The sequence below is a fragment of the Melanerpes formicivorus genome, unplaced genomic scaffold (genome assembly GCF_026170545.1).
Source record: "Melanerpes formicivorus ecotype bairdi unplaced genomic scaffold, bMelFor1.0.p_v2 SCAF_71, whole genome shotgun sequence".
Lineage (NCBI taxonomy): Eukaryota > Metazoa > Chordata > Aves > Piciformes > Picidae > Melanerpes > Melanerpes formicivorus.
The window spans coordinates 2,072,731-2,086,030 of NW_027142423.1; the positions used below are offsets into that span (position 1 = coordinate 2,072,731).

Genomic DNA, 13,300 nt, shown 5'->3' on the forward strand with positions numbered 1-13,300 from the left:
TCCAGCTTAAACTTCTCCTGGCGCAGCTTGAGACTGTGTTCTCTTGTTCTGGTGCTGGTTTCCTGGGAGAAGAGACCAACCCCCACCTAGCTGGAACCTCCCTTCGGGTAGTTGTAAACAGCAATAAGGTCTCCCCTGAGCCTCCTCCAGGCTAAACAGCCCAAACTCCCTCAGCCTCTCCTCACAGGGCTGTGCTCCAAACTCCTCCCCAGCTTTGTTGCCCTTCTCTGGAAACATTCCAGCAACTCAACATCTTTCCTAAACTGAGGGGCCCAGAACTGGACACAGTATTCAAGGTGTGGCCTAACCAGTGCTGAGCACAGCGGCAGAATGACTTCCCTGCTCCTGCTGGCCACGCTGTTCCTGATGCAGGCCAGGATGCCATTGGCCTTCTTGGCCACCTGGGCACACTGCTGGCTTATGTTCAGCTGCTGTCAACCAGTGCCCCCAAGTCTCTTTCTGCCTGTCTGCTCTCCATCCACTCTGACCCCAGCCTGTAGCGCTGCATGGGGTTGTTGTGACCAATGTGTAGAACCCGGCACTTGGACATGTTAAATGCCGTCCTGTTGGACTCTGCCCATCTGTCCAGCCTTTCAAGGTGCCTCTGCAGAGCTCTCCTACCCTCTACCAGATCAAAACCTGGCCCCATTTTGTTGCCATCTGCAAATTTACTGATGATGGACTCAATCCCCTCATCCAGATCATCAATAAAGATATTGAACAGGATGGGGCCCGACACTGCTTGAGTTCATGTGTACTTCCCCTTTGCCAGATGCACACACCAGTTCTGTTTCTAGGCTGAACTGCAGAACCCCTTTTGTTTTAGAAGTGTCAGAAGGTAAAACAGTCGTCTTTGGAATTCTTAAGGATTTCTCAGCCAATTGGGTTGGACTCTTCAAGAATGATTATTGGAGTTTTGTGTGCATGTATGTAAGCTTGGTTATTTTTCTTGTGATAACAGAATATTCTTTTTTTTTTTCTGGAGGATAACTGGTTCTTGTAATGTCCACCATTAGGAGTTACAGGAATGGCTCTTGTTTGAGTTTGCTGTGAAGAGTTCAGTCAATTCTAATGCTTTCCAAATTGACTTTCCCTTTCCTAATTTGTTCTGGGTAGAAGCTGTGCACTATAATGTATGAATGTGTGTTTACTCCTGGATAAATTAAGAGGAGCTTTGCCAGCAGGCATGGGCTGATGTGACTTTTTTTTTTTTCAATTAATAAAAAAAATGAGATAGGTAATGCAAAATGGGTTGCACACTGAGTGACATTAGATTAACCAGGAGTAGAAGAACTCTGTGTCCTGCTGATGGTGGACAAAATCAAAAGCGTTGACAGATTCACTCTCTCCGTCACAAGCGAAAAAGACCTTGAGGTTGTTTATTTGGCTAGGGAGATCATAAATCTAGCACACAGATACCAGCAAACAATAGTCTTAGATTTTGCTTCTTAAAAATTATGAAGTGCCATATAATAGAAGTCCATTATGATATGTCTTTGTGTCTTTATCTATAGCTGTAGATAATACATAATTCTGTATGGCCAGGAAGTAGGTTGTATGCATATACACCAAGCAATGTGGATTTATTGACTGCCTGCTAAAGGTTTACATTTATCCTTAATATACTTTGTGGGTTCTATCAGGTGCTTTCTGAGAGCACTAAAAATGGTTGTCTCACATTTTGCAGTACATTTGAAAAGTGGTGTAATGTGATTTGTGTCTGAATTTATAGTTCAGAGGGGAATTCAAGTTATTACTATTTCCTTCTATTAAAATCATCAGGTCCTGAATATGTTCAACTGCAAACCAGTACTGTCTAACAGTCTTTTACTCAGAACTTGTGAGGAATCAATATAGTTCCCATCAGTACAGTACATTACTTACTGAGCCACTTCCAGTAATCATGGTGCACAGTATCTCATTAACCCCTTACTTTCTCTGTATGGAACCAATACTGTCTTAGAATAAAGTTATTTTGGAATATATTTGTAAATCATTAGACACTAGAGTAATTATTTCCAGATTTAATAACTAAGGCAGTTATGTATCTGTAACAGTTCTTTTTCATATTTTTGTTAACTATCTGGATGAGAGGATCAAGAGCACCCTCAGTAAATTTGCAGGTTAACACCAAGTTGAGAAGGGGTGTTGATTTGCTTGTGGGTCCACAGAGGGATCTGCACAGTCTGGATCAATATGCTGAGGCCAGTTGTAGGAGGCTCAGCAAGGCCACGTACCAGGTCCTGCACCTGGGTCACAACATCCCCATGCAATGCTACAGGCTTGGGGAAGAGTGGCTGGGAAGGGACCTAGCAGAAAAGGACCTGGGAATTATCAGTGGATAGGCAATTGAGTATGAGCCAGCAGTGTGCTCAGATGGCCAAGAAGTTTTTGGTGCTCACTACTAGAAAGACCTTAAAGTGCTGGAGTGTGTCCACAGAAGGGCAAAAAAGCTGGTAAAGGGACTAGAGACCAAGTCCTGTGAGGACTGGCTGAGGGAACTGGGGTTGTTTAGCCTGGGAAAGGGAAGCTAAGGGGAGACCTTCTCACTCTCTACAGCTACCAGAAAGGCTGTAGCGAGGTGGTTGTTGTTCACCCAAGTAACAAGTGGTAGGATGAGAGGAAATGGACTCAGGGTGCACTGTAGGAGATTTAGATTGGGTATTAGGAAAATTTCCTTCGCTGTAAGGGTTGTCAAGCATTGTAATGTGTTGGCCAGTGAAGTGCTGGAGTGACAATCCCTGGAGGACATGCAGATGTGGTGCTTAGTGACACATTTTAGTGGTAGGCTTGGCAGTGCTAAGTTAATGGCTTGACTCTGTGATCTTAAAGATCTGTTCTATGAACCAGTGCAGCAGGGTGTAGGAGCCTCAAAGGTAGTAGTATCTGGGGAGAAACAGATGAGAGTAGCTAGCTGGAAGAAGTCCTTGAGAAGAGCCAGGGAAAACTCAGTGGCAGAAAGACATCTCCTGACCCGGTGAGTTTTCAGAGACCATTGTAGAGCAGGAGATATGTAGCTTGAAGGGTTGTGTCAGAATTGAGAGAATAGAAAATGGCAGTGTTATTTGATGGATCGTGGAGAGAATTGGGAAAGATGGTGCTAAACTGAGTAACTGTTATGCCAAACTAAGTAATCTGAGTTAAATAGCTTCACAGATTTATCACTGACCACTTAAGTTTGTCAGAAACAGACAAATTTAGAAACAGAGTCATGTCTGTGTTGCTAGTTATGTGTTTGAAAATGCAGCTAAGGTAAAGATTGTGTTACTTTTCTTTCATATCCTGTTCATGTTTGTGGTTAAGAAAAGTGGAAGAAGGGCAGAAAGGTGCAGGAGAACTGTGACCTGAGAGGAGTTTATGAAAATAAACTGGGTTTATTGTAGTTTTTTTGGCAGCAGTAACAATAGCCATCACTTCCTCTTGTCAGAACTATAAGCAGACATGATGTGAAGACAAAGGATGTAGATAATATTCAGAAAATGCCTTTGTTTACTTAGTTGCTTTTTTGAGTTTGATCAGACATTAGTTGACCAGTGTGACAGTGTTTTCTTTGAGTGACTTTACTGCAGAGCTGGCCTCATCCAGATCCAGCAAATAATGACTGAGAAAGAGCCAGAAAATCATCTTAATCTTCTTGGATGATGTTAGCAGATAAAGGCATGACCAAAGCTAATTTGATACATGAGAAGATGCCTTCCTGTGCTTCCCTGTGCTTCCACTGGAGCCATACTGGAATAACGGGCCTCTCCCATTCTTGTGACTGACCAGAAAGTAATTCCTGCAGCTCCGAGGGAGTTTGCTGCACTTATTAACAGGATGAGAAAGCTCAAGAGTCCTGGCTCTGATGCTAGAGAACTTCATCAGTTGGAGATCTCTGATATTCATCAAATAGTTGCAGAATCACAGAATGCTAGGGGTTGGAAGGGACCTTTAGAGTTTGCATCCAACCCCCCCTGCCAAAGCAGGATCAGCTTAGGGCAGGCCACACAGGAGCGCGTCCAGGCGGGTTTTGAAAGTCTCCAGAGGAGACTCCTCAACCTTTCTGGGCAGCCTGCTCCAGTGCTCCATAACCCTCACTGTAAAGAAATGTCCCTTCATGTTGAAGTGGAACTCTTGTGTTCCAACTTGTACCCATTTTTCCTTGTCCTGTCACTGGGCACCACCAAAAAGAGCCTGGCACCTTCATCTTGACACTTACACCTCAGATATTTATAGACATTGATAAGATCCTCTCTCAGCCTTCTCAAGAGTTAACAGCCAGTAATTTGGGAGCTTAGTGAATCCCTTGTTCCTGTTTTTCCAGGTTTGTCAGAGAGATCCATCCAGAAATGTGATCAAAAGGCAAATGACTGAAGTTTACAAATCAGGGAGCTACAGATAAGCTGAGTGTTGAACTATTAACCAAATACCTCGGTGCAAGTACTAGAGAACTCTTGAAACAATTAGTAAGAAATCAATATACAGCAGACAAAAATGGGCAGTGAGATTCTCAAACTTCCTACTCCAGGATGCTGCAGAGGGAGACAGTATCAGGGATATCAAAAAGACAAAGTTATGGGCATCAGGACAAAAAAAGAGGTGTTAAAAACCACCGTACTCTCCAATAACCCTGTTACAACAGCTCTGGATGCTGGCACAGTGCTGAGGGAATGACTTCAGAGAGTAACTCTCCAAGTAGCTCTGCTTGAACTCTCCTACTGCCACTCTTGCAGATGGTGTGCCATTAGGTCATTTGCTAATATCCTTGTGTTCTCTTCCTACTTCTTTCTTTCCTAGATTCTGTGTCCCATGGTAAGTAAACTGATGCTCAGGTATACCTATCTTACTGGACTCAGGAGACAAGATCACCTATCTTGGCCATGTTTTGTGTACATTGTTTGCTCCCATTAGTGGTTTATCATTTTCATCAACTTTAAATTAGTCATAGTTTTCTTCAGGGTTTTGCATGAGGACAGCCTCTTACTATCTGCTTTCATTTCCCTTTATTTCTTCAGTTCTTTCTACAAGTTTAATAAGCCCTCTCTTTAACCTATTTATTCACCTTCATTGCAAGTATACTTTGAGTCTTCTTACATGGTGTCCCTCTACACATTTGTGAATTGACTGTGCAGCTATACAGGCTCTTGGAGAAGGGTGGTAGGCTGTACCAGTGCAGAGAGGTATGATAAGATTAGGTAGCAGACTGTGCCACATCCCTTGCTCCAGGGCCAATGCCAACTTCATTGGCCCAGTGTTCATATTCATATTAATGTTCTGTGGCATGCAAAGTTTCTCCCTCCATTCAAATTTTCATCTAATCCCAGCTTGATCAAATGAGATCTGCAGCAGCTAAGTCATATTAGAAAAAATTAGGCCATCAATCCATTATTAAGCTGGAAAGTATTTTAGATTCTGTGTCTGCCCTTGGGGTGTCTCAGAATATTCCACAGCTGATGTGTCCTGAGTATGAGAGGGCTAAGTTTTAGGTGCTAAAAGATGCATGCAGATACTGAGGGAGTTGGGTTCTTCCTAAAGCATTTAATTTTCAGCCTTGCAATCAGCTAAAGCCAAGGCCTAGGTGTTCATGGTGGCAGTGATTGTGGTTCTGTTGGTCCATGTGCTTTTGGAAAAAAACTCTCCTGGTCTCTTTTAGCTGTGTAGCTGCCATATCTAAAAGGTAGTGCCAGTTCTGTAGCACTGGGAAGTTTCCCTGAGACGTAGGTCAAATTGCTTTACTTGTGTCCTAGCAAAGATCAGTGTACTCTCTTAGAAAATGACCTTGTCAGTCAGGTTTTGAATGTTTCCAGAGACACCAACTCCAGAACCTTTCTGGACAATTGGTGTCAGTGTTCAAGCACCAACAGAGTTCTTGGCACCAGATGATTGCTCTTTCAGGTATGTACGGTACTGGAGGTAGAAGCATCCACAATCAGTAGTGGATTGCCAGGACTGATTGACCAATCCAAACATTAGTGATATCATTTCAAAGGCATGCCTTATTACCAGAATAAAAAGTTACTCAAGTTCTAACTTGAATCTTTTTGTTGCCTAGGTAGCCAAGAAGGCAAATTGCATCCTGGCCTGCATCAGAAATAGTGTGGCCAGCAGGAGTGGGAAGTCATTCTGCCCTGTACTCAGCACTGGTTAGGCCACACCTTGAATACTGTGTCCAGTTCTGGGCCCCTCAGTTTAGGAAAGATGTTGAGTTGCTGGAATGTGTCCAGAGAAGGGCAACAAAGCTGGGGAGGAGTTTGGAGCACAGCCCTGTGAGGAGAGGCTGAGGGAGTTTGGGCTGTTTGGCCTGGAGGAGGCTCAGGGGAGACCTTATTGCTGTTTACAACTACCCGAAGGGAGGTTCCAGCTAGGTGGGGGTTGGTCTCTTCTCCCAAGAAACCAGCACCAGAACAAGAGGACACAGTCTCAAGCTGCGCCAGGAGAAGTTTAAGCTGGAGGTGAGGAGAAAGTTCTTCCCAGAGAGAGTAATTGGGCACTAGAATGTGCTGCCCAGGGAGGTGGTGGAGTAACCATCCCTGGAGGTGTTCAAAAAGGGATTGGACATGGCACTTGAAGCCATGGTTTATCAGTCATGAGGTGTTGGATGACAGGTTGGACTTACTGATCTCTGAGGTCTTTTCCAACCTTATTGATTCTACAATTCTATGATTCTATTCTATGATTCTAAGTGTTGAGGGCTACATAAGCCTGGGGATAATTGAATTTTCTTAGTTCAGGTCACTTAATGCATTCTTGAAATGTCATGTGGATTTTTGCCTTCTTGTGTTGTCAGTGCCTCAACATACACACTGGGTTTGGTGCAAGAAAGAGTTAACTTAAGGCAGCTTGTGCAAGCTGCTGCGGGTAGTATGAGTCAAAGACATTTTTTCCAGTGCCATTGTGCTTTGAGCCTAAGCCACAAAGGAACTGGCATGCCAGGAATTGAAAAGAGATGTCTCTTCCAAAGGCAGTGGCTGGCATAGAAAACTGATCTGAATATAAAATAAAGAGTTGCCAAGAGGAAGTAAAGAGAAATTACTATATCCATGGCCACAAAGAGGTGGAGGGCACTGGGTGAGCATGGCCTCTGTCTGTCCTTTCATATTGTTGTTGCTGACTCCCTGCCCAAAGATGACATGTGTGCTGGCACTCTTTAAACCGATGACTTGTTTATTTTTTGTTTGCTTTCAGTTGCTTGATTGACATTGCAGACCATACTCCTGGGCTGCTGTACTTCCTTTATAAATTGCTGTAAGATTTTTTTAGTGTGATAAGATGATTTGAAAAAAAATGGCAGTCATTATTACAATGTGTATCACCAGGGGAACTGGACAGCTGGCACTGATCTGTAAGAGACTAATTTCCATATTTTATTATTACATTAACCCACAGGATTCTTATTTATGGTTTCAGAGGAAGTTTTCCTAAGCCGAAGGTCATCTTCCTTAGTGGGTAGTGCTTCAGAGGCATGGAAGGGCAGAAAATGCAGGGAAGTCTTTCTGCCCCTGTACTCAGCACTGGTTAGGCCACACCTTGAGTGCTGTGTCCAGTTCTAGGCCCCTCAGTTTAGGAAAGATGTTGTCTTGCTGGAATGTGTCCAGAGAAGGGCAACAAAGCTGGGGAGGAGTTTGGAGCACAGCCCTGTGAGAAGATGCTGAAGGAGCTGGGATTGCTTAGCCTGGAGAAGAGGAGGCTCAGGGGAGACCTTATTGCTCTTTACAACTAACTGAAGGGAGGTTGTAGCCAGGTGGGGGTTGGTCTCTTCTCCCAGGCAGCCAGGACCAAAACAAGAGGACACAGTCTCAAGCTGTGCCAGGGGAGGTTCAGGGTGGATGTTAGGAAGAAATTCTTCCCAGAAAGAGTGATTTACCATTGGAATGTGCTGCCCAGGGAGGTGGTGGAGTCACCATCACCGGAGGTGTTTAGGAAGAGACTTGATGGGGTGCTTGGTGCCATGGTTTAGTTGATTAGATGGTGCTGGGTGATAGGTTGGATGTGATGATCTCTGAGGTATTTTCCAACCTGGTTTATTCTGTAAAATGTATGTTCCCTGTCATTTTTTCACCTGATCCATAGCATCTTGCTTTGTAAATAGTAATAACCCAGCATTTTACATTGCATCACGGCAAGATCACACCAACTGCTTCACGGAATCACTTGTGAGTGAAATCTAGCAGTTTGTGCCAGCTGCTTAATGTTTGGGGCAAACATTAAGCACCCTTTTAAATTCTTGGCATTTATCTTAAATTTTTAAATTAAAATAATCATGAAAGTTCTGTACTCATTGGTGTTTTGTAAGGAAAGAGATTAAGAGCCTTATCTTGCTATGTTAAATAACATTTTATGATGAGCTAAATTGTGCTGTTCATCCCAAAGAGGCTACTGAGTTGCAGAGGGAGTAGCTTGCTCTTGGCTGTCTTATGAGCCTGAGAAATTAAAGAAGTGATTTTTAATAATTAAAAAGTGCTTACAGTTCTAGTCAGAGCTAGAGGAGGCAAAAAGGTGAGTCTGTTAAAAAAAGTTAACCAAACAACATGCCATTTGCAGAGGTAGTATTAGTGTAGTTCCTTTGTATTTGGCAGCATTGTCCAGGGCACCTTTGGATAGCAAATGTATATACCATGAATCAGGGGTCAGTAGAGGACTGCAGGGAACTCCTCTCTTTACTAGGTCACAACAGTGATCAAGTCCAAAGAAAGTGAGTTTTGGGTTTCTTGCTAAGGTAAAGCTCGTCTTGACGCTTGGTTCTCTGCAAGTCCAAGTACTTCCTTAGTGTTGGCTGAGGTAATGTGTTGCCTTCCTCCTGTTTACTTACAGCGTAGCAATGCCCAAAAGATGGAGTCAGAGTTCCACTAGCAGAATCAGGGAAGTGTGAATTGCTTGATTTCTTTAACACCTAGAATCTGTGTAGAACTGTGATTCAACATTAGCCTCCTAATGGTAAAGATAAGTCACAAACTGGGAGGGGAGGGATTGCCTGCAAAGACCAAAGGCTTCTTACAGTCTTTTTGTAGTCAGGCAAACATACTTTTCAGAAATTATTGAGATGTAAATGATGCTGTGAAGGGAAATTCCTGTCTCTTTTTTTCTGGTTTTCCATGATAGGTTACTGTTGAGAGGGATTTGGAAGGCTGGACCATGAACTGCTAGGCTGTTACACCGTAGGCATATCTGAATTGCAGTTCATACTCATTATATCTTAACTTGACTAAATGGATAGAATTCACATTCTGTGGTGGTTTCTTGACAGTAATGGAGATGCTTGAAAATAGGCCAGTCTGTTATTCTTCCCCTGGTTAGGCCACACCTTGAGTACTGTGTCCAGTTCTGTGCCTCTCAATTCAAGAAAGATGTTGAGGTACTGGAATGTGTCCAGAGAGGGGCACCAAAACTGGTGAGGGGCCTGGAATACAAACCCTATGAAGAGAGGCTGAGGAAGCTGGGGTTGCTTAGCCTGGAGAAGAGGAGGCTCAGGGCAGACCTTATTGCTCTCTACAACTACCTGAAGGGAGGTTGTAGCCAGGAAGGGGTTGGTCTCTTCTCCCAGGCAACCAGCACCAGAACAAGGGGACACAGTCTCAAGTTGTGCCAGGGTAGGTTCAGGCTGGATGTTAGGAAGAAGTTCTTCACAGAGAGAGTGATTTGCCATTGGAATGTGTTGCCCAAGGAGGCGGTGGAGTCGCTGTCCCCGAAGATCTTCAGGAAAAGCCTGGATGAGGCACTTAGTGCCATGGTCTAGTTGATTGGATAGGGCTGGGTGATAGCTTGGACTGGATGATCTTGGAGGTCTCTTCCAACCTGGCTGATTCTATGAACAGCAACTGCTTGTTTAAGATGGCACAAGATGCCTGTTTTACATGCATAAATGTCTCACAAAGCACCAAAACAATACAGAAAATCAAAAGAAAAGGAAGGAGTGGAACAGAGATCTCTAACAGTAAGGAAGCACCTAGTTGGTGAAACAAGTTTCTCAGACTAAGGTATTTCAGGGCTGAGAATTTTTTTTCTGTAGCAAGTGATCCTGTGAGAAGGAGAACGTTTGCATTAATGGAAACCCTTGGGTGATCATTCTTCTTGCCTTTTGCATCCAGGCCGTGCTTTGCTGAGGCTTACTGACAAAAAGCTTGAACGAATGGGCATTGCCCAGGAAAGCCTGCGACAGCACATTCTGCAGCAAGTCCTTCAGCTGAAGGTTAGAGAAGAAGTCCGAAACCTCCAGCTGCTTACACAAGGTATGAAAAACAATTTGGATATGGACAGTTACTGAGATCAGATAGGAGAAGTTTGCCTGAGGGCATAAAGGTGACTTGACGTTCTCCCGCAACAAATGACCTGTGAAAATGTCTCCTAGACTCCACATGCTTGCCAAGGTGGGAACAAAAGGTAAAATAATGCATAAATAACTAGAGATGTTCAGCTGCCTGTTTTGCCTGATGAATAGGCTCCATCCTCAGCTTGCTGGTAGTCTTACTTAACTGTCTGCTTACTAGGATGAAAATAACTGCACCCAGGGCCCAAGCAGTGAACACGCCGTCATCACAGGCATTGCACATTTTGCATTAGTTGTTTGCTTTCAGTGTTAGATAAAAGAGTAATCTTTGTAACCTGTTTTATGGTGAGAACTGTCAGTGGAAAATTACCTGTTAGACTGGTTTCTCGCAGATGGCTGATTCCTTTCTGGTGTTGGAGTAATTTTATTGCCTTGAATGGAGTTGCTTCTAATTTATGCTGATAAGGAAACGCAAAACTGGGCTCAATACGAAGATCTTGGTTAGAAGACAGGGAAGAAGGAGTCACAAAAAAGCTTGTACTTATTTTCTAAATTAGGTTAAGATGTTTTATGATGACTTGTGTTATTAGCTCTCTTTTAAGGCCTTTTAAGAGCTGTGGCAGCATGAAAGAAGAGCATTGTGGGAAGCGTCAAGGAAGGTTTAGACATGCTCTGCTGTATATCTGCAGTACTGTCTCAATGTTGAGTGCTGTTTGCTAGTCCAGTGAGATAGCATGAACCACATACTGTTGTGGTGCTTTGGTTCAGTGCCCATTATATGTCACACCATCTGAAAAAATAGAGTTCTTCAGTACATGCAGTGTATTTTTAACAAAATGTCCTTCACACATGACATTGTGTTCCTGATTAAGCCTTGCTCGCTGTGTTTGGGGAAAAACTCTGATTAGTCCAGTAAGCTGCATTTTATCTGAAAGCACATATGTCTCAACTGAGTTACTCCTCCAGGCTTGGTATCTTGTGGCTTGTGATGAGGAGCTTGAGGAGTCCTTCATTTTGCCGTGGTCTGTTAATATGAGCTCACCTCACCTGTGTCATGTCAAAGACAGTGCACATGCTGAAAGCATGTCTTCCCCAGGTGTTTAGACTTGCTCCTTTTCCCTTCATCCATTCATCCTTTCATGCATTATTCCTACATCTTTTAATTCAGCATTGACCAGGTTCTTTCTTTCCCTATATCTGGAGTGTTACTTGAGAGTTTGCCAGATTGTAAAGTTCAGGTCACCAACTATCATTCTTTTAAGCTTGCTTCCAGAAGCTGGGATTTTATTGATATGGGACAATAAAGACCCACTAGCTATAAATTTGGGTCAGTTGATCACCACAGTCCAGACAGATATCTTTATAAAGATGCATTTGGCATTGAGAACTATATGTTTCCAGGCTTATCCTTTATTGCTTCTTCCTGGTTCCCCTCTGGACATATCAACTGGTGTATGAGTCATGATCAGTCAGACAGTGGCAACTGCCAGTTCAGGCAATTCAGAGCAGCATCCTTTGAGATTTATTCCTTGCCTATGCAACTGGGGACACAATTTTGAACTTTGGTAGGAGGATGAATAAACACAGGCTGGACTCTGAAGGACAGCCTAGTGTCAGGTGTATAGATGTGTCTCTGTCGTGTAGGGAGAACATTGTTTCTCAGTCTGATCATAGAAAGACATGCCACCATACATTTTATGAAAGCCAGCACAGGTGTGCAAAAAGCTGGTGGTCAGCTCCTGCTGTTTTCCCCCACAATGATGCTGGCTATTGCAGTGCACTTCAGCTCCACTTCAGCCTTCTTAAGTAGAGCTGAAGTTAAGGAGCAGCATAACAGTCCCTAGAAGGTTCCCTTGTGCTAATCATATGATCCCTAAGTAGGGGGACAGTAAGTGCTAGGATGACAGCAGTATTCCTATCCTTTGTCACCTCATTTACACCCAGTTGGAGTGTGTCTGTTGAAAGCACTTGTTTGCAAGTACCAAGGTTAAGATACAGTTTCTCAACTACAGTGCAATCTGTAAAGCTGAATATATGTCAGTTCTGCAAAACTGATCCTGTCCCCTTGCCCAGTTTCTTCAAACCTTGCCCACTCGTATTCTCATTATGGTTTATACATTCCTAATCCAGGTTGTTACTGCAATAGCTTTCTGGAAGTCCTTTTCTGTTTTGGAGAACAGTTGGCCAATGGTTTTTTTTTTCTTTCTCTGAAAAGTATCACATTTTCATGCCAGCAGTTTCTGTGTTTTGGAAGTTCCATTTGCAAAATGCAGGTCACAGTCTAGCAATAGCTGTCCTCCAGAATGCCCTCCAAAAGGAGAAGGGAAAAAAGCCCTCTGTCCCTCAGTGAGATCAGGAGATTGTTAGGGGAAAGAAGCTGTTACAACTCCTTTCTGAATTCATTTAGCACACAGGCTGGGTTGCAGGCAGTGAGGTCCTAATTCAGAGCCCATTGATGTCAGCAAAAAGATTTCCACTGACTTTAGTCCATACCCCAGTTGAAGCTGAATTGAGCAAGGGAAGTTTTTTTAAAAGCATTATGTAATATCTGTCAGGTATTTTAAGTGGTTTTGTGTTCTGTTGTCTGCAGAGCAAGTTAACCTCATTTTAAAAACTCACCACAGAACTGGAATTCTTTTCCACTTGTCTTTTCAGAACTATTTCATTCTTCTTCATTCAGGACACACCATCCACACTGTTCCAGGGACCTTAAAGCCAGAATAGTATGTGATTGTGTAATTGAAAGCTTGTCTGCAGTTCTAGGAAGACTTTTCTTTGGAGTAAGAACTGCCTGACTGAGGCTGTTATCAACAGAAATGCTATTCCAACCTCCACTAGCACAGAAGGGCATGGGCCCAACTACTGATCTGTGCTTTTTTACTGACTTAGTGATGGTGAGGAACTCATTTGACAGAGTATCTTCCAATGCCTCTTGGGGAGAGCTGCACCCTGTTGGAAACGCCATTGTTGTACTGTTATCACTGTAAGCCTGAGCTGAAAGATAGGGTTTTTTTTAAGCCTTACACAACTACACAGAGAAGAAGTTATTTTGAGGTT

General features: G+C 43.3%; 1 protein-coding gene across 2 annotated transcripts in view; it reads left to right on the forward strand.

Annotated features, from left to right (window-relative positions):
* The window catches only part of SAMD12 (sterile alpha motif domain containing 12), a 184,106-nt gene that overhangs the window by 74,075 nt on the left and 96,731 nt on the right, over positions 1–13,300 (forward strand). For both annotated transcript variants that reach the window (XM_068163227.1, XM_068163228.1), the window contains exon 4: positions 10,065–10,205. In XM_068163227.1, coding sequence (XP_068019328.1) covers positions 10,065–10,205 — 141 coding nt within the window. The remainder of the gene's footprint in view (positions 1–10,064; positions 10,206–13,300) is intronic.